General features: G+C 41.0%; 1 protein-coding gene and 1 long non-coding RNA gene across 9 annotated transcripts in view; one reads left to right on the top strand and one right to left on the bottom strand.

The window, feature by feature from the left end:
• Window positions 1–25,999, top strand: part of LOC115847468 (uncharacterized) — a 115,177-nt gene that overhangs the window by 68,767 nt on the left and 20,411 nt on the right. The window lies entirely within an intron of this gene.
• Window positions 20,768–25,999, bottom strand: part of ABLIM3 (actin binding LIM protein family member 3) — a 177,500-nt gene continuing 172,268 nt past the window's right edge. For all 8 annotated transcript variants that reach the window (XM_060296422.1, XM_030847325.3, XM_030847329.3 and 5 more), the window contains one exon: window positions 20,768–22,882. In XM_060296422.1, the coding sequence (XP_060152405.1) occupies window positions 22,769–22,882 (114 nt within the window). In that variant the 3' untranslated portion in view covers window positions 20,768–22,768. The remainder of the gene's footprint in view (window positions 22,883–25,999) is intronic.

Genomic DNA, 25,999 nt, shown 5'->3' with positions numbered 1-25,999 from the left:
TTTGGCCACACCATGTGGCATGCAGGATCCTAGCTCCCCAACCAGGGACTGAACCTGCGTCCCCTGCAGTGGAAATTCAGAGTCCCAACCACTGAACTGCCAGGGAAGTCCTATTTGCAGACTTTTTGATGATAGCCATCCTGACTTGTGTAAGGTGATACCTCATTGTGGTTTTTATTTGCATTTTTCTAATAATTAGCAATGTTGAGCATCCTTTCATGTGCCTGTTGGCTGTCTTTATGTCTTCTTTGGAGAAATGTCTATTTAGGTCTTCTGCCTGTCTTTTGATTGAGTTGTTTGTTTTTTTTATATTGAATTGTATGAGCTGTTTGTATATTTTGGAAATTAACCCCTTGTTGGTTGCATCATTTGCAAACATTTTCTCCCATTCCATAAGGTTGTCTTTTTGTTTTGTGGAAAAGCTTTTAAGCTTGATTAGGTCCCATTTGTTTATTTTTACTTTTATTTCTTTTCCTTTGGGTGATTGATCTAAGAAAATATTCTACGATTTATGTCAGAGACTGTATTGCCTGTGTTCTCTTCTAGGAATCTTATCATATCATGTCTTATATTTAAGTCTTTAAACCATTTTGAGTTTATTTTTGTATATGGCTTGAGGACGTGTTCTAATTTCTTGATTTACATGAGGCTGTCCAGCTTTCCCAACACCACTTGATGAAGAGACTTTTTCCCATTTTATATTCTTGCCTTCTTTGTCAAAGATGAGTTGACTATAGGTGTGTAGGTTTATTTCTGGGCTCTCTAGTCTGTTCCGTTGATCTGTATGTTTTTGTACCAATACCACACTGTTTTGATTACGGGAGCTTTGTAGTATTGTCTGAAGTCTGGGAGGGTTATGCCTCCTACTTGTTTTTTTTTTTTTTCCCTCAGGATTGCTTTGGCAATTCTGGGTCTTTTATGGTTCCATATAAATTTTGGGATTATTTGTTATGGTTCTGTGAAAAATGTTATGGGTAATTTGATAGGGATCGCATTAAACCTGTAGTTTGCTTTAGGTAGTATTGCCATTTTAACAATATTAATTCTTCCTATCCAAGAGCATGGGATATCTTTCCATCTCTTTGAATCATCTTCAGTTTCCTTTAACAGTGTTTTATTTTTTAAAATATATTTTACAACTTTATTGAAGTATAATTAACATATACTAAGCAGCACATATTTAAAATGTACTATTTGATGAATTTTGATATATGAATACACCCATGAAATCATCAACCCCCAAAGTTCCTCCTCCCCCTTTGTAAAGTAATCCTCTCTATTCCCCACTCCCATCCCCAAGCAATCCTGATCTGCTTTTTTTTAATTGAAGTATAGTTGGTTTACAGTGTTGTGTTAATTTCTGCTACACAGCAAAGTGACTCAGTTATATGGTTTATCTCAGGATACTGGATATAGTTCCCTGTGCTATACAGTAGGACCTTGTTGTTAATCCATTCTGTATGTAATAGTTTGCATCTACTAACCCCAAACTCCCAGTCCATCCCTCCCCTACCTTCCTCCCCCTTGGCAACCACAAGTCTGTTCCCTATGTCTGTGAGTCTGTTTCTGTTTTGTACATACATTCATTTGTGCCATATTTTAGATTCCATATGTAAGTGATATCATGTGGTATTTGTCTTTCTCTTTTTGACTTATTTCACTTAGTATGATAATCTCTGGTTGCATCCATGTTGCTGTAAATAGTATTATTCATTCTTTTTTATGGCTGAGTAGTATTCCATTGTATATATGTACCACATCTTTATCCATTCATCTGTCAGTGGACATTTAGGTTGTTTCCATGTTTTGGCTGTTGTGAACAGTGCTGCTATGAACATAGGGGTGCATGTATCTTTTTGAATTATATTTTTGTCTGGGTATATTCCCAGGAGTGGGATTGCTGGATCATATGGTAATTCTATTTTTAGTTGTCTGAGGAACCTCCATACTGTTTTCCATAGTGGCTGTACCAATTTACATTCCCACCAACAGTGTAGGAGGTTTCCCTTTTCTCCACATCCTCTTAGCATTTGTTATTTGTAGACTTTTTAATGATGGCCATTCTGATCGGTGTGAGGTGGTACCTCATTGTAGTTTTGATTTGCATTTCTCTAATAGTGATGTTGAGCATCTTTTCATGTGCCTATTGGCCATATGTATGTCTTCTTTGGAAAAAACGTCTATTTAGGTCTTCTGCTCACTTAAAAAAAAATTAATTTTTGGCTGGGTTGACTCTTCATTGCTGCGCGTGGGCTTTCTCTAGTTGCGGCGAGCGGGGGCTACTCTTCGTTGTGGTGTGCAGGCTTCTCACTGCGGTGGCTTCTCTTGTTGCTGAGTACAGGCTCTAGGCACGCAGGCTTCAGTAGTTGTGGCGTGCGGGCTCAGTAGTTGTGGCTTGCTGGCTCTAGAGCGCAGGCAGGCTCAGTAGTTTCAGCACATGGGCTTAGTTGCTCCACTGCATGTGGGATCTTCCCAGACCAGGGCTCGAACCCGTGTCCCCTGCATTGGCAGGCGGATTCTTAACCACTGCTCCACCAGGGAAGCCCTTTCTGCCCATTTTTTGATTGGGTTATTTTGTTTTTGTTGAGTTGTATGAGCTGTTTGTATATTTTGGAGATTAAGCCCTTGTCAGCCACATCATTTGCAAATATTTTCTACCATTCCATAGCTTGTCTTTTTGTTTTGTTTCGGGTTTCCTTTGCTGTGCAAAAGCTTGTAAGTTTGATTAGGTCCCATTTGTTTATTTTTGTTTCTGTTTCTATTACCTTGGGAGACAGACCTAAGAAAACATTGGTATGATTTATGTCAGAGAATGTTTTGCCTGTGCTCTCTTCTAGGAATTTTATGGTGTCATGTCTTATGTTTTAAGTCTTTAAGCCATTTTGAGTTTATTTTTGTGCATGATGTGAGGCTGTGTTCTAACTTCATTGATTTACATGCAGCTGTCCAACTTTCCTAGCACCACTTGCTGAAGAGACTTTTTCCCATTTTATATTCTTGCCCCCTTCGTTGAAGATTAATTGACTATAGGTGTGTGGGTTTATTTCTGGGCTCTCTAGTCTGTTCCATTGATCCGTATGTCTGTTTTTGTACCAATACCACACTGTTCCGATTATAGGAAATTTGTAGTATTGTCTAAAGTCTGGGAAGGTTATGCCTCCTGCTTTTTTTCTTCCCTCAGGATTGCTTTCACAATTATGGGTCTTATATGGTTCCATATAAATTTTAGGGTTGTTATAGTTCTGTGAAAAATGTCATGAGTAATTTGATACAGATCACATTAAATCTGTAGATTGCTTTGGATAGTATTGCCATTTTAACAATACTAATTCTTCTAATCCAAGAGCATGGCATGTCTTTCCATTTCTTTGAGTCATCTTTAATTTCCTTTATTAATGTTTTATAGCTCTCAGTGTATAAGTCTTTCAACTCCTTGGTCAGGTTTATTCCTAGGTACTTTCTTTGGTGTGATTTTACAAGATACGGTTTTTTTTTTTTTTTTTTTTTTACATTACCTTACTGATATTTCATTGTTAGTGTAAAGAAATGCAGTCCATTTCTGAGTGTTAATCTTGTATCCTGATATTTTGCTGAATTCATTTATCAGTTCTAGTAGTTTTTGTGTGGAGTCTTTAGGATTTTCTATATATAGTATCATATCATCTGCATATAGTGACAATTTTACCTTCCAATTTGGATATATTTTATTTCTTTTTCTTGTCTGATTGCTGTTGCTAGGACTTCCAATACTGGGTTGAATAGAAGTGGTGCGAGTCGGCATCCTTATCTTGATCCAGAATTTAGTTTTTCACCATTGAGTATATTATGTTGGCTGTGGGTTTGTCATAAATGGCTTTTATTATGTTGAGATATGTTCCCTCTGTATCCACTTTGCTAAGAGTTTTTATCATGAATGGATGCTGAATTTTATCAAATGCTTTCTCTGGATCTATTGAGATGATCATGTAGTTTTTGTTTTTTCTTCTATTAATGTGGTGTATCACAGTGGTTGAACCATCCTTGTGAACTTGGGATGAAACCCCACTTGGTTGTGGTGTATGATCTTTTTTATGTGTTGTTGGAGTCAGTTTGCTAATATTTTGTTGAGAATTTTTGCATCTATATTCATCAAAGATGAATTTTGTAATTTTCTTTTTTGGTGATATCTTTGTCTGGTTTTGATATCAGGGTAATGGTGGCTTCATAGGATGTCTTTGGGAGTGTTCCCTCCTCTTCAGTCTTTCGGAAGGATTTGAGAAGGATTGGTATAAGTTCTTTGTATGTTTGGTAGAATTTTCCTGTGAAGCCATCTGTTTCTAGACTTTCATTTGTAGGGAATTTTTTGGTTTTTTTAAATTTTATTACAGATTCTATTTCACTTCTAGTGATTAGTTTGTTCAAATTATCTATTTCTTGATTCAGTTTTGGTGGACTGTATGTTTCTAGAATGTTGTCCATTTCTTCTATGTTGTCAAATTTGTTGGCATATAATTGTTCATATTATAGTATTATTTTATGATTTTTTGCACTTATGTGGTATTGAGATTTCTCCTTTCTTATTTTGTTGATTTGGGTTCTCTTTTCTTCTTGGTGAGCCTAACTACAGGTTTGTCAATTTTGTTTACCCTTTCAAAGAACCAGCTCTTGGTTTTATTGACTATTTTTCTATCTTTTAAATCTCTATTTTATTTATTTCCTCTCTGAGCTTTATTATGTCCTTCCTTCTGCTGACTTTAGGTTTTGTTTGTCCTTCTTTTTCTAATTCTTTTAGGAGGTAGGTTAGGTTGTTTACTTGAGACTTTTCTTGTTTTTTGAGGAAGGCCTGTATCACTATGAACTTCCCTCTAAGATCTGCTCTTGCTGAATCCCATAGATTTTGTATGGCTGTGTTTTCATTGTAATTTGTCTCAAGGTATTTTTTATTTTCCTTTGTGATTTCCTTGTCTCGACCCATTGGTTTTTTAGTAGCATGTTGTTTAGTCTCCATGTAATCGATTTTTTTTTCTCATTTCTTTTCCTGTGGTTGATTTCTAGTTTCATGCCATTGTGGTCAGAGAATATGCTTGAAATAATTTCTGTACTCTTGAATTTGTTGAGGTTTGTTTTGTGCCCTAGTATGTGGTCATTCCTAGAGAATCTTCCATGTGCACTTGAAAAGAATGTGTATTCTGGGTTTTTTTGGATGTAATATCCTGGAAATATAAATTAAGTCTAACTGTTCTATTGTATCATTTAGGACCTCTGTTGCCTTATTGATTTTCTGTCTGGAAGATCTGTCCATTGATGTGAGTGAGGTGATAAAGTCTCCTACTATTACTGTATTCCCATCAATTTCTCCCTTTATGTCTGTTAGTATTTGTTTTATGTATTTGGGTGCTCCTATATTGGGTACATATATGTTGATGAGTGTAAAATCCTCTTCTTTTATTGAGCGTTTGTGTCCTTCTTTGTCTTCCTTTATGGCCTTTGTTTTAAAGTTTATTTTGTCTGGTATGAGTATTGCGACTCCTGCTTTCTTGTCATTTCCGCTTGCCTGAAATATATTTTTCCATTCCCTCACTTTCAATCTATGTGTATCCTTTGCTGTAAAGTGAGTCTCTTGTAGGCAGCATATTGTAGGCTCTTGTTTTTTAATCCAGTCTGCCACTCTATGTCTTTTGATTAGAGCATTTAGTCCATTGACATTGAAGGTAATTATTGATAAATATGTATTTATTGCCATTTTAAACCTTGTTTTCCAGTTGATCCTATGTTTCTTCTTGTTCCGTTTTCTTTTTGTGGTTTGATGATTTCTTTTATCTTATGCTTGTGTTCTCTTCTTTTTGGTTTTTGTGGATCTACTGTATGTGTTTGATTTGTGGCTACTCTGCTTTTCAAGTATGTTAACCCTTTCCTATATCTGCTTGCTTTAGACTGATAGTCATATAGGCTCAAACACATTCTAAAAAAAAGATGTCCTCTTTTACATCTTTATGTTTATCCTTTTGCTCTTCCTGTGTTTATCATCACTTTCCAAATAGGTTTTTTTTTTTTCTTTTTGATCTGTATACTGGCTTATTTAAGTGATTTACTTTCCAATTGTAATTTTCTCTTTCCTATGTCTTCTTGCTTCTTTTCTATTTAGAGAAGACCTTTCAGTATTTCTTTTAGGATAGGTTTAGTATTGCTGTATTCTTTTAGTTTTTGCTTGTCTGAGAAATTATCTCTCCTCCTATTTAGTTTTTATTTTTTAAAGATTTTTTTGATGTGGACCATTTTTAAAGTCTTTATTGAATTTGTTAGAGTATTGCTGTTTTTTGTTTTGGTTTTTTGGCCACGAGGCATGTGGGATCTTGGCTCCCTGACCAGGCATCGAACCTGCACCCCCTGCATTGGAAGGCGAAGTCTTAACCACTGGACCCCTAGGGAAGTCCCTCTCCTTCTATTATTTTTTAAAAATTAATTAATTAATTATTTTGGCTACATTGAGTCTTTGTTGCTGTGCGTGGGCTTTCTCTAGTTGCGGCGAGTGGGGGCTACTCTTCGTTGCAGTATGCAGGCTTCTCACCGTGGTGGCTTCTCTTGCTGCAGAGCATGGGCTCTAGGCGCGCGGGCTTCAATAGCCGTGGCATGCGGCCTCAGTAGTTTTGACTCACAGGCTCTAGAGTGCAGGCTCATTAGTTGTGGCACATGGGCTTAGTTGCTCCTCAGCATGTGGGATCTTCCCGGACCAGGGCTCAAACGCATGTCCCCTGCATTGGCAAGCGGATTCTTAACCACTGTGCCACCAGGGAAGTCCCTCCTCCTATTTTAAATGATAATCTTGCTGGGTAGAATATTGTAGGTTGCAGATTTTTCCCTTTCAAGACTTTGAATAATATTTTGCCACTCCCTTCTGGCCTGCATCGTTTCTATAGAGAAATCAGCCTTATGGGGGTTCCCTTTTAATTAACTCTTTGTTTTTTTCTTGCTGCTTTTAGAATCCCTCTTTAACTTTTGCCATTTTTATTATAATATTTCTTGGTGTAGGTCTGCTTGTTCATCTTATTTGGGACCCTCTGTGCTTCTTGTATCTGGATATCTATTTCCTTCTTTAGGTTTGGGAAGTTTTCAGCCATAATTTCTTCACATACATTTTCAATCCCCTTTTCTCTTTCATCTCCTTCTGGAATCCCTATTATGTGTGGATTGGCACACTTTGGTAGTGTAGACCCATATGTCTACGCTACGGTAGTGTGGTCTACACTACTATGCTAGGCCCATAGGTCTCTTATATTGCTTTCTTTTTTGTTTCATTTGGCTTTCTGTCTGCTGTTCTGATTGGGTAATTTCTATAATTCTCTCTTCCAGATCACTTTTTCTTTCTTCTCCATTATTCGTTCTGCTGTACATTACCTTTTCAGCTTTCGTCTTGGCAAATGAATTTTCTAATTTTTCTTGGCTGCTCCTCATAGTTTCTAGTTCCTTTTTACAGTAATCTACATTTCTGTCAATTGCCTTTCTTAATTCCTGCAGTATTTTCATTACCTCCTTTTTTTTAAAACAAATTTTTAAAAAATTAATTAATTAATTTAGTTTTGGCTGCACTGGCTCTTTGTTGCTGCACCTGGGCTTTCTCTAGTTGTGAGCAGGGGCTACTCTTCGTTGTGGTGTGTGGATTTCTCATTGCAGTGGCTTCTCTTGTTGCAGAGCATGGGTTCTAGGCATGTGGGCTCAGTAGTTGTGGCTCATGGGCTTAGTTGCTCCACGGCATGTGGGACCTTCCCAGACCAGGGCTCGAACCCATGTCCCCTGCATTGGCAGGCGGATTCTTAACCATTGTGCCACCAGGGAAGTGCCATTACCTCCTTTTTGAATTCGGTGTCTATTAGCTTGAAGAGGTCTGTTTCATTGTTTCTTCCTTCAGGGGAAATCTCTTGGTCTTTTAACTGGGAGTGGTTTCTCTGCTTCTTCATTTTACTTATATTTCTCTTACTCTGTGAGTTTAGGAGAAACAGTTATCTATTATAGTCTTAGAGGACTATTTATATGTGGGAGCGTCCCTGTGTAGCTTGTGTGGGTTTAATAATTTTTTGGCATGCGGGCTGCTTTCATTTGGATGCTTGCCATCTATTTCCTCAGTGTGTGCTGGCCGTTATCCCCTTGATAGGGGGTGTGTAGGTGCGTGGTCTATATGTGCTCCCAGGAAGTTGGGTGCAGTGATCGGCGCAGGCTCATAGGACTCTCGGCGGCAGCAGTGGCCCACGCCCACCTTTGGAGCCTGAGATGGCAGTGGTGCCTCCCGCCTGCCCCCAGAGCTCGTGTAGGCGGTGTCCTGTTGCCTGAGAGCGTGTGTGCAGAGAAGAAAGCTCCTATGGTGGTCCTGCCCCTCTCCTTGCCTGCCCCCCAACAATGGTACCTTGTCTTTCTAGCAGGCCCAGGCTATTTCCTGTACACCCTCTGTTATGGTGTACAACATCCTAGCCCTTTCAGGGGGCTCCTCCTTGCAGCCAGTTCCAGTCTTCTCCCCAGGTCTGATGTCCGAAGCCCAAGCCTCAGCACCCAAACCCCTCCCGCACCAGCAGACCAGCATCTCAAGCTGGGGAGTGCAGGGCAGTGGCACTGACTGTCTGTGCATGTCTCTCTCTGCTTTGCCTTCTGTATACTAGTTGCTGCACTCTCCTCCAAGGCTCCGAAGCTCCACCCTCTCCCTGCTGATCTCCCCACCAGCGAGGGGATTTCCCAGCGTGTCAGGACCTTTACTCTTTCACAGCTCCCTCCCAGTGGCACAGGTCCCATCCATATTCCTTTCTCTCTCTCTCTTTTTTTTTTGTCCTATCCAGTTACCTGGAGATTTTTTTGCCCTTTTGAGAGTCTGAGGTCTTCTGACAGCATTCAGTAGATGTTCTGTGAGAACTGTTCCACATTTATTTTTGATGTATTTATGGGAGGATGGGAGCTCCATGTCCTACTCCTTAGATCTTGATCCGATCTCCTAACAAAGTTTTATAGTTCTTAGGGTCTAGGTCTTCCATCTCTTTGGCTAGGTTTTTTCCTAGGTATTTTTTTTTTGAAGCAATTTTAAACAGGATTGTTTTCTTACTCTCTTTTTCTATTTTATTGTTAGTGAAAAGAAATGCAACAGATTTCTGTATGTTAATCTTGTATCCTGCTACTTGGCTGAACTCATTTATTCTAATACTTTTTGTGTGGAGGGTTTTCTATATAGAGTATCATATCATTTGCATGTAATGACAGTTCTACATTTTCCCTTCCAATTTGTATACCTTTTATTTCTTTTTCTTGTCTGATTGCTGTCGCTAGGAATTCCAATACTATGTTGAATAGAAGTGGTGAGAGTGGGCATCCTGTCTTGATCCAGAATTTAGCAGGAAGGCTTTCAGCTTTTCACCATTGAGTATTATGTTGGCTGTGGGTTTGTCATAAATAGCTTTTATTATGTTGAGATAAGTTCCCTCTGTACCCACTCTGGTGAGTTTTTTTATTTATTTTTTTATCATGAATGGATGCTGAATTTTTTTCTGAATTTTTGAGATGATCATGTGGTTTTTGTCTTTTCTTTTGTTAATGTGGTGTATCACATTGATTTATTTGCATATGTTGAACCATCCTTGTGACCCTGAATGAATTCAGCTTGATCATGGTGTATGATCCTTTTCATATATTGTTGGGTTAGGTTTGCTAATGCTTTGTTGAGGATTTCTGCATCTATATTCATCAAAAATATTGGTCTGTAATTTTTCTATAGTGTCCTTGGTTTTGGTGTCAGGGTGATGGTGGCTTCATAGAATTACTTGGGGAGTGTTCCCTCCTCTTCAGTCTTCTGAAATATTTTGAGAAGGCTAGGTATAACTTCTTTGATGTTTGTAGATGATTGAATCCCCCAGTGAAGCCATCTGGCCCTGGACTTTTGTTTGTAGGGAATTTTGAAATTATAGGTTCTATTCCACTTTTAGTGATCAGTCTCTTCAAATTATCTGTTTCTTCTTCACTCCGTTTTGGAAGGCTGTATGTTTCTGGAAACTTGTCCATTTCTTCTAGGTTGTCCAATTTGTTGGCATATAACTGTTCATAACATTTTCTTAAATTTTTTTCCTGCGGTATGGGTTGTTATTTGTCCTCTTTCATTTCTTATTTTGCTTATTTGGGTCCTCTTTATCTTCTTGGTGAGCCTGGCTAGAGATTTGTCAATTTTGTTTATCCTTTCAAAAAACCAGCTCTTGGCTTATTGATCTTTTCTGTGGTTTTTTTTTGATCTCTATTTTATTTATTTCCTTTCTGATATTTTTTATTTCCTTCTGCTGACTTTAGATTTTGTTTGTTCTTCTTTTTCTAATTCTTTTAGGTGGTAGGTTAGGTTGTTTATTTGAGGTTTTTCTTGTTTCTTAGGGAAGACCTGTATTGCTATGAACTTCGCTCTTAGAACTGCTTTTGCTACATCCCATAGATTGTGTATGGTTGTTTTTTTGCATTATCATTTCTCGTGAGGTATTTTCTGGTTTCCTCTTTGATTTCATCATTGACTCATTGGTTTTTTTAGTAGCATATTGTTAGTCTCCATGTGACAGTTTTTTTCCATTTTCCTTTCTGTGGTTGATTTCTAGTTTCATACTGTGGTCAGAAAAGATGCTTGAAATAATTTCTATCCTATTAAATTGTTGTGGTTTGTTTTGTGTGTTAGTATGTGGTCTATCCTAGAGACTGTTCCTTGCACGCTTCAGAAGAATGTGCATTCTGGTTTTTTTTTTTTTTTTTTTGGATGTAGTGTCCTATAGATATCAATTAAATCCAGCTGGTGTTGCGTCATTTAGTATCTCTGTTGCCTTATTGATTTTCTGCCTGGAAGATGTGTCCATTGATCTTGTTGAAGTCTCCTACTATTATTGTATTCCTGTCAGCTTCTCCCTTTATCTCTCTTAGTATTTGTTTTGTATATTTAGGTGCTCCTATATTAGGTGCATATATTTTAACGAGTGTAATGTCCTCCTCCTGTATTGATCCCTTTATCATTATATAATGTCCTTCTTTGTCTTTCTTTATGGACTTGGTTTTCAAGTTTATTTTGTCTGATATGGGTATTACTATCCCTGCTTTCTTCTCATTTCCGTTTGTGAAGTATCTTTTGTATCTTCTCACTTTCAATCTGTGTATGTCTTCTGCCCTAAAGTGAGTCTCTTGTGGGCAGCACATTGTAGGGTATTGTTTCTTTATCCAATCTGCCACTCTATGTTTTTTGACTGGAGCAGTTAGTCCATTGACATTTAAAGTAATTGTTTCATTTATTTATTTTTTAACATCTTTATTGGAGTATACTTGCTTTACAATGGTGTGTTAGTTTCTGCTTTATAACAAAGTGAATCAGCTATACATATACATATATCCCCATATCTCCTCCCTCTTGCGTCTCCCTCCCACCCTCCCTATCCCACCCCTCTAGGTGGTCACAAAGCACTGAGCTGATCTCCCTGTGCTATGTGGCTGCTTCCCACTAGCTATCTATTTTACATTTGGTAGTATATATATATGCATGCCACTCTCTCACTTCGTCCCAGCTTACCTTTCCCCCTCCCTGTGTCCTCAAGTCCAATCTCTACGTCTGCATCTTTATTCCTGTCATGCCCCTAGGTTCTTCATAACCTTTTTTTTTTTTTAGATTCCATATATATGTGTTAGCATATGGTATTTCTTTTTCTCTTTCTGACTTACTTCACTCTGTAAGACAGACTCTAGGCCCATCTGCCTCACTACAAATAACTCAATTTCCTTTCTTTTTATGGCTGAGTAATATTCCATTGTATATATATGCTACATCTTCTTTATCCATTCAATTGTTGATGGACACTTAGGTTGCTTCCATGTCCTGGCTATTGTAAATAGTGCTGCATTGAACATTGTGGTACATGACTCTTTTTTTTTTTAACATCTTTATTGGGGTATAATTGCTTTACAATGGTGTGTTAGTTTCTGCTTTATAACAAAGTGAATCAGTTATACATATACATATGTTCCCATATCTCTTCCCTCTTGCGTCTCCCTCCCTCCCTCCCTCCCTATCCCACCCCTCCAGGCAGTCACAAAGCACCGAGCCGATATCCCTGTGCCATGCGGCTGCTTCCCACTAGCTATCTACCTTACGTTTGTTACTGTGTATATGTCCATGACTCTCTCTCGCCCTGTCACAGCTCACCCTTCCGCCTCCCCATATCCTCAAGTCCGTTCTCCAGTAGGTCTGTGTCTTTATTCCTGTCTTACCCTTAGGTTCTTCATGACATTTTTTTCCCTTAAATTCCATATATATGTGTTAGCATACGGTATTTGTCTTTTTCTTTCTGACTTACTTCACTCTGTAAGACAGACTCTAGGTCTATCCACCTCATTACAAATAGCTCAATTTCGTTTCTTTTTATGGCTGAGTAATATTCCATTGTATATATGTGCTACATCTTCTTTATCCATTCAATTGTTGATGGACACTTAGGTTGCTTCCATGTCCTGGCTATTGTAAATAGTGCTGCATTGAATATTGTGGTACATGACTCTTTTTTTTTTAACATCTTTATTGGGGTATAATTGCTTTACAATGGTGTGTTAGTTTCTGCTTTATAACAAAGTGAATCAGTTATACATATACATATGTTCCCATATCTCTTCCCTCTTGCATCTCCCTCCCTCCCTCCCTCCCTATCCCACCCCTCCAGGCAGTCACAAAGCACCGAGCCGATATCCCTGTGCCATGTGGCTGCTTCCCACTAGCTATCTACCTTACGTTTGTTACTGTGTATATGTCCATGACTCTCTCTCGCCCTGTCACAGCTCACCCTTCCCCCTCCCCATATCCTCAAGTCCGTTCTCCAGTAGGTCTGTGTCTTTATTCCTGTCTTACCCTTAGGTTCTTCATGACATTTTTTTTTCTTAAATTCCATATATATGTGTTAGCATACGGTATTTGTCTTTTTCTTTCTGACGTACTTCACTCTGTATGACAGACTCTAGGTCTATCCACCTTATTACCAAGAGCTCAATTTCGTTTCTTTTTATGGCTGAGTAATATTCCATTGTATATATATGCCACATCTTCTTTATCCATTCATCCGATGATGGGTACTTAGATTGTTTCCATCTCCTGGCTATTGTAAATAGAGCTGCAATGAACATTTTGGTACATGACTCTTTTTGAATTTTGGTTTTCTCAGGGTATATGCCCAGTAGTGGGATTGCTGGGTCGTATGGTAGTTCTATTTTTATTTTTTTAAAGAACCTCCATACTATTCCCCATAGTGGCTGTATCAATTTACATTCCCACCAACAGTGCAAGAGGGTTCCCTTTTCTCCACATCCTCTCCAGCATATATAGTTTGTAGATTTTTTGGTGATGGCCATTCTGAGTGGTGTGAGGTGATACCTCATTATAGTTTTGATTTGAATTTCTCTAATGACTAGTGATGTTGAGCATTCTTTCATGTGTTTGTTGGCAATCTGTATGTTTTCTTTGGAGAAATGTCTGTTTAGGTCTTCTTCCCATTTTTGGATTGGATTGTTTGTTTTTTTGATATTGAGCTGCATGAACTGCTTGTAAATTTTGGAGATGAGTCCTTTGTCAGTTGCTTCATTTGCAAATATTTTCTCCCATTCTGAGGGTTGTCTTTTGGTCTTGTTTATGGTTCCCTTTGCTGGGCAAAAGCTTTTAAGTTTCATTAGGTGCCATTTGTTTATTTTTGTTTTTATTTCCATTTCTCTAGGAGGTGGGTCAAAAAGGATCTTGCTGTGATTTATGTCATAGAGTGTTCTGCGTATGTTTTCCTCTAAGAGTTTTATAGTGTCTGGCCTTACATTTAGGTCTTTAATCCATTTTGAGTTTATTTTTGTGTATGGTGTTAGGGAGTGTTCTAATTTCATTCTTTTATATGCAGCTGTCCAGTTTTCCCAGCACCACTTATTGAAGGGGCTGTCTTTTCTCCATTGTATATTCTTGCCTCCTTTATCAAAAATAAGGTGACCATATGTGTGTGGGTTTACCTCTGGGCTTTCTATCCTGTTCCCTTGATCTATGTTTCTGTTTTTGTGTCAGTACCATACTGTCTTGATTACTGTAGCTTTGTAGTATAGTCTGAAGTCTGGGAGCCTGATTCCTCCAGCTGCGTTTTTCTTTCTCAAAATTGCTTTGGCTATTCGGGGTCTTTAGTGTTTCCATACAAATTGTGAAATTTTTTGTTCTAGTTCTGTGAAAAATGCCATTGGTAGTTTGATAGGGATTGCACTGAATCTGTAGATTGCTTTGGGTAGTATAGTCATTTTCACAATATTGATTCTTCCAATCCAAGAACATGGTATATCTCTCCATCTGTTCATATCGTCTTTAATTTCTTTCATCAGTGTCTTATAGTTTTCTGCCTACAGGTTTTTTGTCTCCCTAGGTAGAATTATTCCTAGGTATTTTATTCTTTTTGTTGAAATGGTAAATGAGAGTGTTTCCTTAATTTCTCTTTCAGATTTTTCATCATTAGTGTATAGGAATTCAAGAGATTTCTGTGCATTAATTTTGTATCCTGCTACTTTACCAAATTCATTGATTAGCTCTAGTAGTTTTCTGGTAGTGTCTTTAGGATTCTCTTTGTATAGTATCATGTCATCTGCAAACAGTGACAGCTCTACTTCTTCTTTTCCAACTTGGATTTCTTTTATTTCTTTTTGTTCTCTGATTGCTTGGCTAAAACTTCCAAAACTATGTTGAATATTAGTGGTGAGAGTGGGCAACCTTGTCTTGTTCCTGATCTTAGTGGAAATGGTTTCAGTTTTTCACCATTGAGAACGGTGTTGGCTGTGGGTTTGTCATATATGGCCTTTATTATGTTGAGGTAAGTTCGCTCTATGCCTACTTTCTGGAGGGTTTTTATCATAAATGGGTGTTGAATTTTGTCAAAAGCTTTTTCTGCATCTATCGAGATGATCATATGGTATTTCTCCTTCAATTTGTTAATATGGTGTATCACATTGGTTGATTTGCATATATTGAAGAATCCTTGCATTCCTGGGATAAGGCCCACTTGATCATGGTGTATGATCCTTTTAATGTGCTGTTGGATTCTGTTCGCTAGTATTTTGTTGAGGATTTTTGCCTCTATGTTCATCAGTGATATTGGCCTGTAGTTTCCTTTCTTTGCGACATCTTTGGTTTTGGTATCAGGGTGACGGTAGCCTCATAGAATGAGTTTGGGAGTGTTCCTTCCTCTGCTATATTTTGGAAGAGTTTGAGAAGGATAGGAGTTGGCTCTTTTCTAAATGTTTGATAGAATTCGCCTGTGAAGCCATCTGGTCCTGGGCATTTGTTTGTTGGAATATTTTTAATCACAATCTCAATTTCAGTGCTTGTGACTGGTCTGTTTATATTTTCTATGTCTTCCTGGTTCAGTCTCAGAAGGTTGTGCTTTTCTAAGAATGTGTCCGTTTCTTCCAGGTTGTCCATTTTATTGGCATATGGTTGCTTGTAGTAATCTCTCATGATCCTTTGTATTTCTGCAGTGTCAGTTGTTACTTCTCCTTTTTCATTTCTAATTCTGTTGATTTGAGTCTTCTCCCTTTTTTTCTTGATAAGTCTGGCTAATGGTTTATCAATTTTGTTTATCTTCTCAAAGAACCAACTTTTAGTTTTATTGATCTTTGCTATTGTGTCCTTCATTTCTTTTTCATTTATTTCTGATCTGATCTTTATGATTTCTTTCCGTCTCCTAACTTTGGGGTTTTTTTATTCTTGTTTCTGTAATTGCTTTAGGTGTAAGGTTAGTTTGTTTACTTGAGATATTTCTTGTTTCTTGAGGTAGGATTGTAGTGGTATAAACTTCCATCTTAGAACTTCTTTTGCTGCATCCCATAGGTTTTGGGTCATCGTGTTTTCATTGTCATTTGTCTCTAGGTATTTTTTTTTTTTTTTTTTTTTTTTTGCGGTACGTGGGCCTCTCACTGCTGTGGCCTCTCCCGTTGCAGAGCACAGGCTCCAGATGCACAGGCTCAGCAGCCATGGCTCACGGGCCCAGCTGCTCCGCGGCATGTGGGATCCTCCCGGACCGGGGCACGAACCCGTGTCCCCTGCATTGGCAGGCGGACTCCCAACCACTACGCCACTGGGGAAGCCTGGCGATTTGAATATTCTTAAATTTACCAAGGCTTGCTTTGTGACCCAAGATATGATCTATCCTGGAGAATGTTCCATGAGCACTTGAGAAGAAAGTGTATTCTGTTGTTTTGGATGGAATGTCCTATAAATATCAATTAAGTTCATCTTCTTTAATGTATCATTTAAAGCTTGTGTTTCCTTGTTTAGTTTCATTTTGGATGATCTGTCCATTGGTGAAAGTGGGGTGTGAAGTCCCCTACTATGATTGTGTTACTGTCGATTACCCCTTTTATGGCTGTTAGCATTTGCCTTATGTGTTGAGGTGCTCCTATGTTGGGTGCATAAATATTAACAATTGTTATATCTTCTTCTTGGATTGATCCCTTGATCATTATGTAGTGTCCTTCTTCGTCTCTTATAATAGTCTTTAAAGTCTTTTTTGTCTGATATGAGAATTTAAAGTAATTATTGATAAGTTTGTGTTTACTGCCATTTTAAACCTTGTTTTCCAGTTGATTTGGTAATTCTTTGTTCCTTTCTCCCTTTTTGTTTTTCCTTTTGTGGTTTGATGGTTTACTTTTGTACTATGCTTGAGTTCCTTTTGTTTTGGTTTTTGTGAATCTATTGTACGTTTTGGACTTGTGGTTACTCTGGTTTTCAAGTATGTTAACCCATACCTGTATCTACTTGCTTTAGACGAACAGTCATATAAGTTCAAACAGGTTCTAAAAGTTCTAACTCAGACTTCCCTGGTGGCACAGTGGTTAAGAATCCACCTGCCAGTGCAGGGGACGGGTTTGATCCCTGGTCTGGGAAGATCCCACATGCTGTGGAGCAACTAAGCCTGTGTGCCACAACTACTGAGCCTGTGCGCTAGAGCCCGCAAGCCACAACTACTGAGGCTCCATGCCACAACTACTTTCTGATCTTTTGTTGTTAGTGTATATAGGAGTGCAAGAGATTTCTGGGTATTAATTTTGTATCCTGCAACTTGACTGAATTCATTGATGAGCTACTCTAGTAGTTTTCTGGTAGCATCTTTAGGGTTTTCTAGGTATAGTATTATGTCATCTGGAAACAGTGATAGTTTTACTTCTTTTCCATTTTGGATTCATTTTATTTCTTTTTCTACTCTGATTGCTGTGACTAGGACTTCCAAAACCATGTTGAATAAAAGTGGCAAGAGTGGATATCCTTGTCTTGTTCCTGATTTTAGAGGAAATGCTTTCAGTTTTTCACTGTTGAGGATGATGTTAGCTGTGGGTTTTATCATATATGGCCTTTATTATGATGAGGTAGGTTCCCTCTGTGACCACTTTCTGGAGAGTTTTTAATCATAAATGGGTGTTGAATTTTTTCAAAAGCTTTTTCTGCATCTTTTGAGATGATCGTATATTTTTTAAAATATTTATTTATTTATTTTATTCACTTTTGGCTGCATCAGGTCTTAGTTGCGGCACGCGGGATCTTCGTTGCAGCATGCGAGATCTTTCATTGCAACGCACGGGCTCTTCACTGAGGCGCTTCGGCTTCTCTCTAGTTGTGGCGTGTGAGTTTTCTGTTCTCTAGTTGTGGCGCATGGGTTCCAGAGCGTGTGGCTCTGCAGTTTGTGGCACGCAGGCTCTCTAGTTGAGGCGCACAGGCTCTCTAGTTGAGGCGCACAAGCTCAGTAGTTGTGGTGCGCAGGCTTAGTTGCCCTGAGGCATGTGGGATCCTAGTTCCCCACCCAGGGATCGAACCCGTGTCGCCTGCATCGTAAGGTGGATTCTTTACCACTGGACCACCAGGGAAGTCCCCCATATGGTTTTTTAAAAATATATTTATTTATTTATTTATTTCTGGGGGCTGCGTCAGGTCTTAGTTGCAGCACACAGGATCTTCATTGTGGCATGTGGGATCTTTCGTTGCGGTGTGCGGGCTTCTGTCTAGTTGTGGCACGTGGGCTCTAGAGTGCATGGGCTCAGTAGTTGCAGCACATGGGCTCTCTGGTTGTGGCGCTTGGGCTCTAGAGTGTGCAGGCTTAGTTGCCCTGAAGCATGTGGGATCTTAGTTCCCCAACCAGGGATCGAACCCATGTCCCCTGCATTGGGAGGCGGATTCTTAACCACTGGACCACCAGGGAAGTCCTGATCATATGGTTTTAAATTCTTCAGTTTGTTAATGTGGTGATCACACTGATTGATTTGCGTATATTGAAGAATATTTGCATGCCTGGGACATATCCCAGTTGATCATGGTGTATGATCCTTTTAACATGTTGTTGGATTCGGTTTGCTAGTATTGTATTAATGATTTTTGCGTCCATGTTCATCAGTGATATTGGCCTGTGATTTTCTTTTTTTGTAGTATCTTTGTCTTATTCATTGATTTTAGCTTGGTTTTTATCTTGGCAATTCAGTTGTCTAGTTTTGATTGGTTCCTCTTCATAGTTTCTAGTTCCTTGTTACAGTGATCTGCATTTCTGTCGATAACCTTTCTTAATTCCTTTAGCATTTTTATTACCTCCTTTTTGAACTTGGTGTCTAGCAGACTAGAGAGATTTTACTGTTTGTTCTTTCAGGGGATTTCTGTTGTTCTTTCAGTTGGAGTAGCTCCTCTGCTTTTTCATTTTACTTAAATTTCTCTGTTTCTGTGAATTTAGGAGAAACGCTTATCTACTGTGGTCTTGAAGGGCTGTTTTTTGTTTTGGTTTTTTTAGTCCACACTCTGTGGCATGTGGGATCCTAGTTCCCCAACCAGGGATTGAACCCACACCCCCTGCAGTGGAAGGGCAGAGTCTTAACCACTGGACTGCCAGGGAAGTCCCATTGAAGGGCTGTTTTTAATGTATGAGTGTCCCTATGTAGACTGTGTGAATCCAGTAGTTTTGGTATGGATGTCAGCCATGTCTTTCCTCAGAGTGGAAATTATCCCCTTGATGGGGGGTGTGATTGGTGTTGTGGTAACCTGAGTCTGCACTGGAAGTTGGGTGGGACCTCCTCTTTCCCCTGTGGCTGTCACAGCCCTGTCAGGGGTGGGGTCTGCTCCCCAGTTGTTGAAGTAGAAGCCCTGAGGGTCGGGTTTAGTAAGGCTGCATTGCCCTTAAGTGTGTGCTCTGTCCCCAAGGAGGTGAGTGCTGAAGCAAGTGAGGCCTGTGTGGTCACAGAGAACCTTGTGCAGGCATCCCTGGTTTTGCCCAGAAGCAGCCCAAGGTTATGTCCCTTTCTCCATAGTGTTTGTCCGAGACCTAGTGTCAGGCAGGCACTGGGGGCCGGGGCATTGTGGCTGCAGGAATCAAGGTGGTTGTGCTGCCACTTGGCACCTGGGGTGCCTCTATGATAGGGCTCTCCCAGGGCTTGTTTGCCCCAGATATGACTGCAAGCTGTGGTGTGAAGTAGGCAGGACTGGAGTGTCCCTGCTGGGAAAGGAACCACTGCAAACTCCTCGTCAGGGGCTGTCGCAGGGGATTTGTGATTCTGTGATGGCTATGCCACCTGGTGTGTGCAGCAACATGGTCCATTGTTGCTGGACCTGTTCTTGGACCCGCCCCCGCTATGGGAGCCCTGATAATTGGCTCTGATGTCAGCCCCACTCCTGACATGTGTGGACTCACAAAGTCCACCACCACTGGTGCTGCATCCCTCCGTGAGCACGCTGACAGTGGGGCTCTTATGGTAGACCCATGTCCTGCCCTGCGCATGCTGTAATTGGGGCTCCTATGGTGGACTGTGCCCCTGTGGCATGCGGTAACAGTGGTGGCCCAGACCACACTCCAGGCCCTTCTGGTTATCTCTGCACAGCTAGATTGAGTCCTCTCCCAGGGTCCCTCTCCTGAAGGCCGAGTTTCAGTGCCTAGCTGTTGTGCCTATTAGCAGGCCCTCCTTGACTGCATTTTGGGTTGAGAAGTGTGACGACGTGGCAGCCGTCAAGCGCTGGTCTCTCTCTGCCCTGATTGTTAGCAAGCCAGCACACACACACTCCTCATGAGTAGAGACCAGGCCCTTTCAGCTCCCTATCTGTCCCGGCGGACCTCCCAGCTGGCAACGGGGGTTCCCAGGGTGAGCGAACCTCTCTTCTTTCATAACTCCCTCCCAGGGGTACTGGTCCCTTCCTGATGCCTTATTTTCTTTTTTGTCCTACCTGGTTACAAGGGGATCTTACTTGCAGCTTTGGTTGTATAAGAGATCTTCTGTTAGTTTTCAATCGGTTTTCTGTGAGAATTGTTCCACATTTAGATGTATTTTTGATGTGTGCGTGTGGGGGAGGTGAGTTCCATGTCCTTCTACTCTTGATCTCCCTCCTCTTGTTTGTCAAATAACTGCAACACTGAATCAGATGAGGTCAAATGCAGAGGCTGGGTGGTTTACTGACCATGAGTACTCTGACACTCACCATGCCTCCCTACCTCCAGGTTCACTACCTCTCGGAAGTCGCCAGCTCACCTGGGTTTTATTATTATTTTCTGATCATCAAACCTTATTTGTTATTGGAACATCCTCTTCCATCCTGCAGGACCCTGTGTTCTGCAGGAAACAATTTGGGTAATGCTTACCTGGTCAAACTTTATTACAGAAGGAGAAACTGAGGCCAAGGGAGGGCTGCTCTCTGACACTTTTATTTTGAAAAATGTGCATGGTTCAGTCTCTCCCCACGTCACTCATCTTCACTCACACTAGAAACAACAGAAGGACACGAGTCTGGGTTGAAATTATGTGCATTTATGGGAAAAAAATATCCAACAATAACAAAAGCCCTTCAATCTCGCCAAGTTCTCAACCAGTGATAATGAGGCAGTTTCAATGAATGTGTCTGGCTGGGGACATTTCCAAAGGGGTCAGGACAGTTGAAAGATATTGGCCAAAAAGAAAAGATGCAGAGAGGGCTGACATTTTAAATGAGAGCATATTAGACCTCCCTTATGGCCCCTAATCCTATCACCCTTTCAAGTTAGTCTCCTCCCAGTTTACAAAGATCCTTCCTGAACTCCGCTCAAATGCAGTCTCTTCCAGAAAGCTTTCCTTGGTCTGCACCAGCTGCATATGCCTTCTTAGTAATGTCACATTTTCTCGTGCTGTCTCCTATCACTTTCTGCCTCACATCCATCATGTTTGGGTACCTGCCTTACGGTACCCATTGTTGGTAGGCATGCCCCTGAAGTCGGGCCCCATGTTGCTCATCCCAGTATTTCCGTCTCCCTCCCCCATCCAGTGCTCAGTATACAGCAGGTGCTCAGTATACAGCAGGTGCTCAGTGAGGGCTTGTTGAGTTGAAGTCAGTTCTACATTTGCCACCACACATAACCTCTTGAGAGTGATAACTGCCATCTCTACTTCTTCATTCTTCCTCCACGACCTCAGTGGTCTGACTCCAGCCATCTCCAGGAAGGAACAGACCCCACCAGATATCACCAACTCGTGGTTGCAGGTTTGGGGTGGGGAGAAGGTTAAGCTTTCACCCCTGTTCCAGAAGCCAAGGAGGCAGGAAAGGCAGCCACTGGGGAAATCAGTATGACCATGAGTGGTGTTGGCCAATGCTCCATTTTGGAATCTCATAAGTAGTCATTCTTCAAAAGTTTCCCCCATGAACCATGGCCAACTTTGCAATGCAAGCCGAGGACTGGTGGGGGTCTGGTTGGGTTGCTCTGCCAGCCCAGGGACCAGAAGACATAGGCCGGGAAACTTTCTATAGGACATGGCCTATATTACCTTTGGGCGGGGAGTGTTAGAGGTTGTCTGTCTAGTTGTTCGGTTGGAGCTGTGGTGGGAACATTAGCCCTGTGGTGAGTTGTCAGGCACATAGATTGTAGTAAGGCTGAAAAATACAAGCTTCAATAATGGGCCTCTCCTCCAAAGGGGGAAGGGTCAGGAGGTTCTGGGAGCAATGAGGGAGGGTCCCAAGAGGTCCTGCAGCTCCAGTGCTAACGGGTGCCCTGCTCCGTCTCCTGCTTCCAGCTCCTGCTCCCTCCCTCTGGTTCTCCACATAGGGGCCAGGCAGGGGGCCATTGGAAGTAATAGTGCAAGGAAGGGAAGTGCTTTTTCTTTTCCTACCATGAGGCATAGATTTGGACTAGAGAGAGGTGAGGATCAAGGATAGGAGGAGGATTGAAGAGGAGAGGAGAGGCCAGGGCCCTATCCACTTGTTTACTTCTGTAACGAGTAGACATGAAACCCACATTTCTAGCTGCATCACCCCCAGACAGCATTGAGGTCCTAGTCGGGGTGATGAGAAAATTCTTCAGAGCTCTCAAAGGTACTCAGTGACTTGGGGAGAATGCTGTGGATCCTCCCATGAGAGGGCCCCTCTGGGGCCAATAAGGTATGAAAACTGCAGCATCCTCCCTGGAGACTGGGGAAAAGAGCCGAGAAGCAGAGAGAAGAGAGACTCCTTCAGGCATCTCCTTTAGCGAAGAGAGTTGGACCTTAGGGGACTCAAGTCAGGAGAGATGTTTCAGTATAAAAAGGCTTCCCAGTAAAAGGATGGGAGTCCCCACGAACCCCTTCCCAAATCCCATTGCACTTAGAAAAGAGAAAGGAAGGAGCATAAAAATATCTTGAAGATGTGGGCTTGCCTGACAATACAGAAAAGCAAGTCTCATGGCAGGCAGTGTGTCCCATTACACGAGAGGATTATACCGAGCTTCAGTATAGAGACTTTACATATATCTTTATATAAATGCATATATATTTATAGAGCTTCTGCCTAGAACAGCCGGGCTTGCTTCTTCAGTTCATTCCTCTTCCAGAGGGCCAGCCGGTCAAACTCGGAGATGGTCATGCCGAAGACTTGGTAGAACTCTTCCTGGGACAGGTGGCGCTGCAAGGAGGTGGGAGGAGACAGAGGGAACAGCTTGAGGATGTGAGGTGCAGGCTGGGGGCAGGTGGAGGCAGGAGTGGTTCCTGTACGTTTCCTCTGGGTACACTGTGCCTGGCAGTGTCTGACCCATGGAAGGTGTATGATGAATATCTGTTGAATGGATCAGTGTGTGAGTGGTTGTTTCCTGGGAGGGACCTCTGTAGCTGGTCTGGCTGGAAAGGCCTCCCCCGCCCAGGACTCAGGTGGGACTTCTGCTTCACCGAAGTGCCTCTCGATGCATCCCAGTTGACCTCCCCTTTCTGCAGTCCCTGCTCCATGCGTTGTGTCCAGGAGTGTGTATGGATTAATGTTATGGCTCTTCGCTTTGGAAGAAAAAGGAGGCATGCCCAAGATTTTAGGGCGTATTTCCTCTGACTAATTATTTTACAAATGATCTGGAAGGTTGTTCCTTAGGCCAGTCAATGAAAAAAAGTTACTGTCCAGATTTTTCCAACCCCCACTCCCTGAAATGTCCTTTCATCTCTTTCTTATTTGAAAACAAGTATGCCATATAATGAAACATTGTTCTGCATGCCTTGGCAGGTTTTTTAACCCCTTTCTGCCTGCCCTCTCTCCTGCCCCTTCCCATCAGCCTTGAAAGTTGATACATTATCCTAAGCTTTTAGAGTTAGAAATATATGGCACTTAAAATGTGGCAAAATGTGAAAAATTGGTACATTTAGGTGAAGGGTAGATGGATACTCATTTTACAGTTCTTGCAGCTTTTCTGGAGGTCTGAAATTTTATTTTTCAAAATAAAATTTACAATTATGTTTAAAGATAGAAATAGATGGCATATATCCTGCCTGTAAACTTCCTGCATTCACTTGCTGTCGGTAGCAATTCTATTAGCTAATTGAGTATTGAGGGAGATTGAATGAGAATCATGTATACAGCCACGTAACAATTAGACAATTCTCTGGCCTATTGTCCCTGTGAATTAATGTTTTCGCCACATTTCCAGAACTTTAGGTAAAAGTAACTTTGATACTTTTTTAAGATATCATTGGCTGCCGATGACTCTTGAGTTGATTTTTTAGTACTTAATATTTAACACTACCACCAATTCCTTGTATTGCGTTTGTATTATGCTCAGTAGTTCATAAATGTACATTCACCCTCATTTTTCTCCTTTAATTCTTCTGACCTGATTTTCTTCTGAAAACCAGGAATTATTTCTACCCAACTGAAAGATGAGAAAAGCAAAAGTCAGAGAATTAAAATGACTTGCCCAAGAGGGAGGGAGGAGAGGAGACTAGGTAAATAGCAGAGCTGAGACCAAAGTCCAGGGCTTCTGATTCCAAATGCAGTGTACTCTCACTGCCCCTCTTGGTCAATCCCATTAAGAATTTCATAAATATGTCTTTCTTTTATGAAAAGTTTCAAAAACACACAAAAGAGAGAAAATGCACACCCATGCCCATCATCCAGATTCAAAGAGTTTTACCACATTTGCTTCATCTGTTTCCTTTGCTGAAGTGTCTTAAAGCAGACACTGTCTGTTCACTCCTACATACAGCGGTTTGCATCTCAAAACATACTGGCTATTTTCTTACATAATCACAACAGCATGGGCAAGGAAAAAATGACAGTAATTCCACAGAATTACCTAATACCTGTCTACAATAAAATTCCCCTAATTGTCTCAAAGTGTTTTTTTTTATAGTTGGTTTGTTTGAATAAGGATTCAGACAGCATCCACACATCACATTTGGTTGTTAGACTCCACCAGTCTAGACAGTGCCCTTCTTCTTTTGTTCATGCTATTGACTCGCCCAAATCTGTTTTACTTGCACTCGAGTGCTGAAAACTATGTGGATATGAGAGCATTCTCTGCTCCTTCCATAGTAAAGACTGAGGGGAACTGTCTCATTTGTTCTTTTTGTTGTTGTTGTTATTAGAGAGTGATGGTTACTACTGATTCTCTAGCTGGCTTTCTCCACTGTGTTTAAAAATTTTTTTTTTTTTAAATAAGACTCAATTTAAAGGAATGGCAGACTAAACTACTCAAGTAAACACTGTAGGACACACTGAAGGAGTCTGAGGCTTTTCTTCTCTCCTCCTGTTAAGGGCCACGTGGAGCCTCCTTTCTCCTCTGAGTTCTCAGAGCACACAATGGCAGCCCTGTCCATTTGACATTCACCGCAGATTTTAAAGCATAAAGGTTAAGTGCATAGGCTTTACAGCCAGGCAGATAGGAGCGTGTGACCTTGGACATGGTAACCTCACTGAGCCTCAATGTCCTCTTCTGAGAGTGGCAGCATCCCAGTACCTACCTCACGGATATTGTGAGGGTGACTGAGATGATGCGGGTCACATGCTTGGCACAGTGGCTGGCACTCAATCACCGGCACTCTCATTAGTGCAGTGATCTCTTCATGTGTCTGTCACATAGCATGGCCTGGTCTCTGTTTCCTTTGATTTCATCTCCTCATCCTCTCTTCTGGGGTCACGTGGCCCCAGCCACACTCATCTCCTGCCATCCTCCAACACACCATACTCACTCCTGCATCAGGGCCTTGTCAGCGGCTGTTCCCTTGGCCCAGAATGCTCTTCCTTCCTATATAAGCATGGCTAACTCCCTCACCTACTTGAAGTCTTTGCTCAGATGTCATGTTTTCAATGAGATCTACTCTGACCACCCTATTGAAAACTGCAACTCACCCCTCCAACTCCCAACCCCCCTCACTCTGTTCTCCTCTTACCCTTTCCCTCAGCCCGGTTACTTCCCAACATACTATATCCTTTATTTATTACTTGTGTCATTTACTGTCTGTCTCCTCACATGAGAACGTCAGCCCCAAGAGGGCAGGGGTCCTTGTTTTGTTCACTGATATGTTGTAGGCACCTAGAACAGCACCTGGTGTATATAATAGGTTACAATAAATATTTATTGAGTGAACAAGTATCTATACTCCGAGCTCCTTGAGGAGAGAGTCAGGGGTTTCCTTCTTCCGTGCCCTTCCTGAACTGCTGCAGACAGCTAGGACAGTGTCTCTAGCCCAGTGGTCTCCGCTCAGGCTATATATTAGACATCCCTGGGAGCCTCTGAAAAATACTGATGCCTGAGCTCCTTCC

The sequence above is a fragment of the Globicephala melas genome, chromosome 3 (genome assembly GCF_963455315.2).
Source record: "Globicephala melas chromosome 3, mGloMel1.2, whole genome shotgun sequence".
In the NCBI taxonomy this organism is placed as follows: Eukaryota; Metazoa; Chordata; class Mammalia; order Artiodactyla; family Delphinidae; genus Globicephala; species Globicephala melas.
The sequence above is the reverse complement of the archived record's forward strand: the minus strand, read 5'-3'. Positions and strand labels throughout refer to the sequence as shown.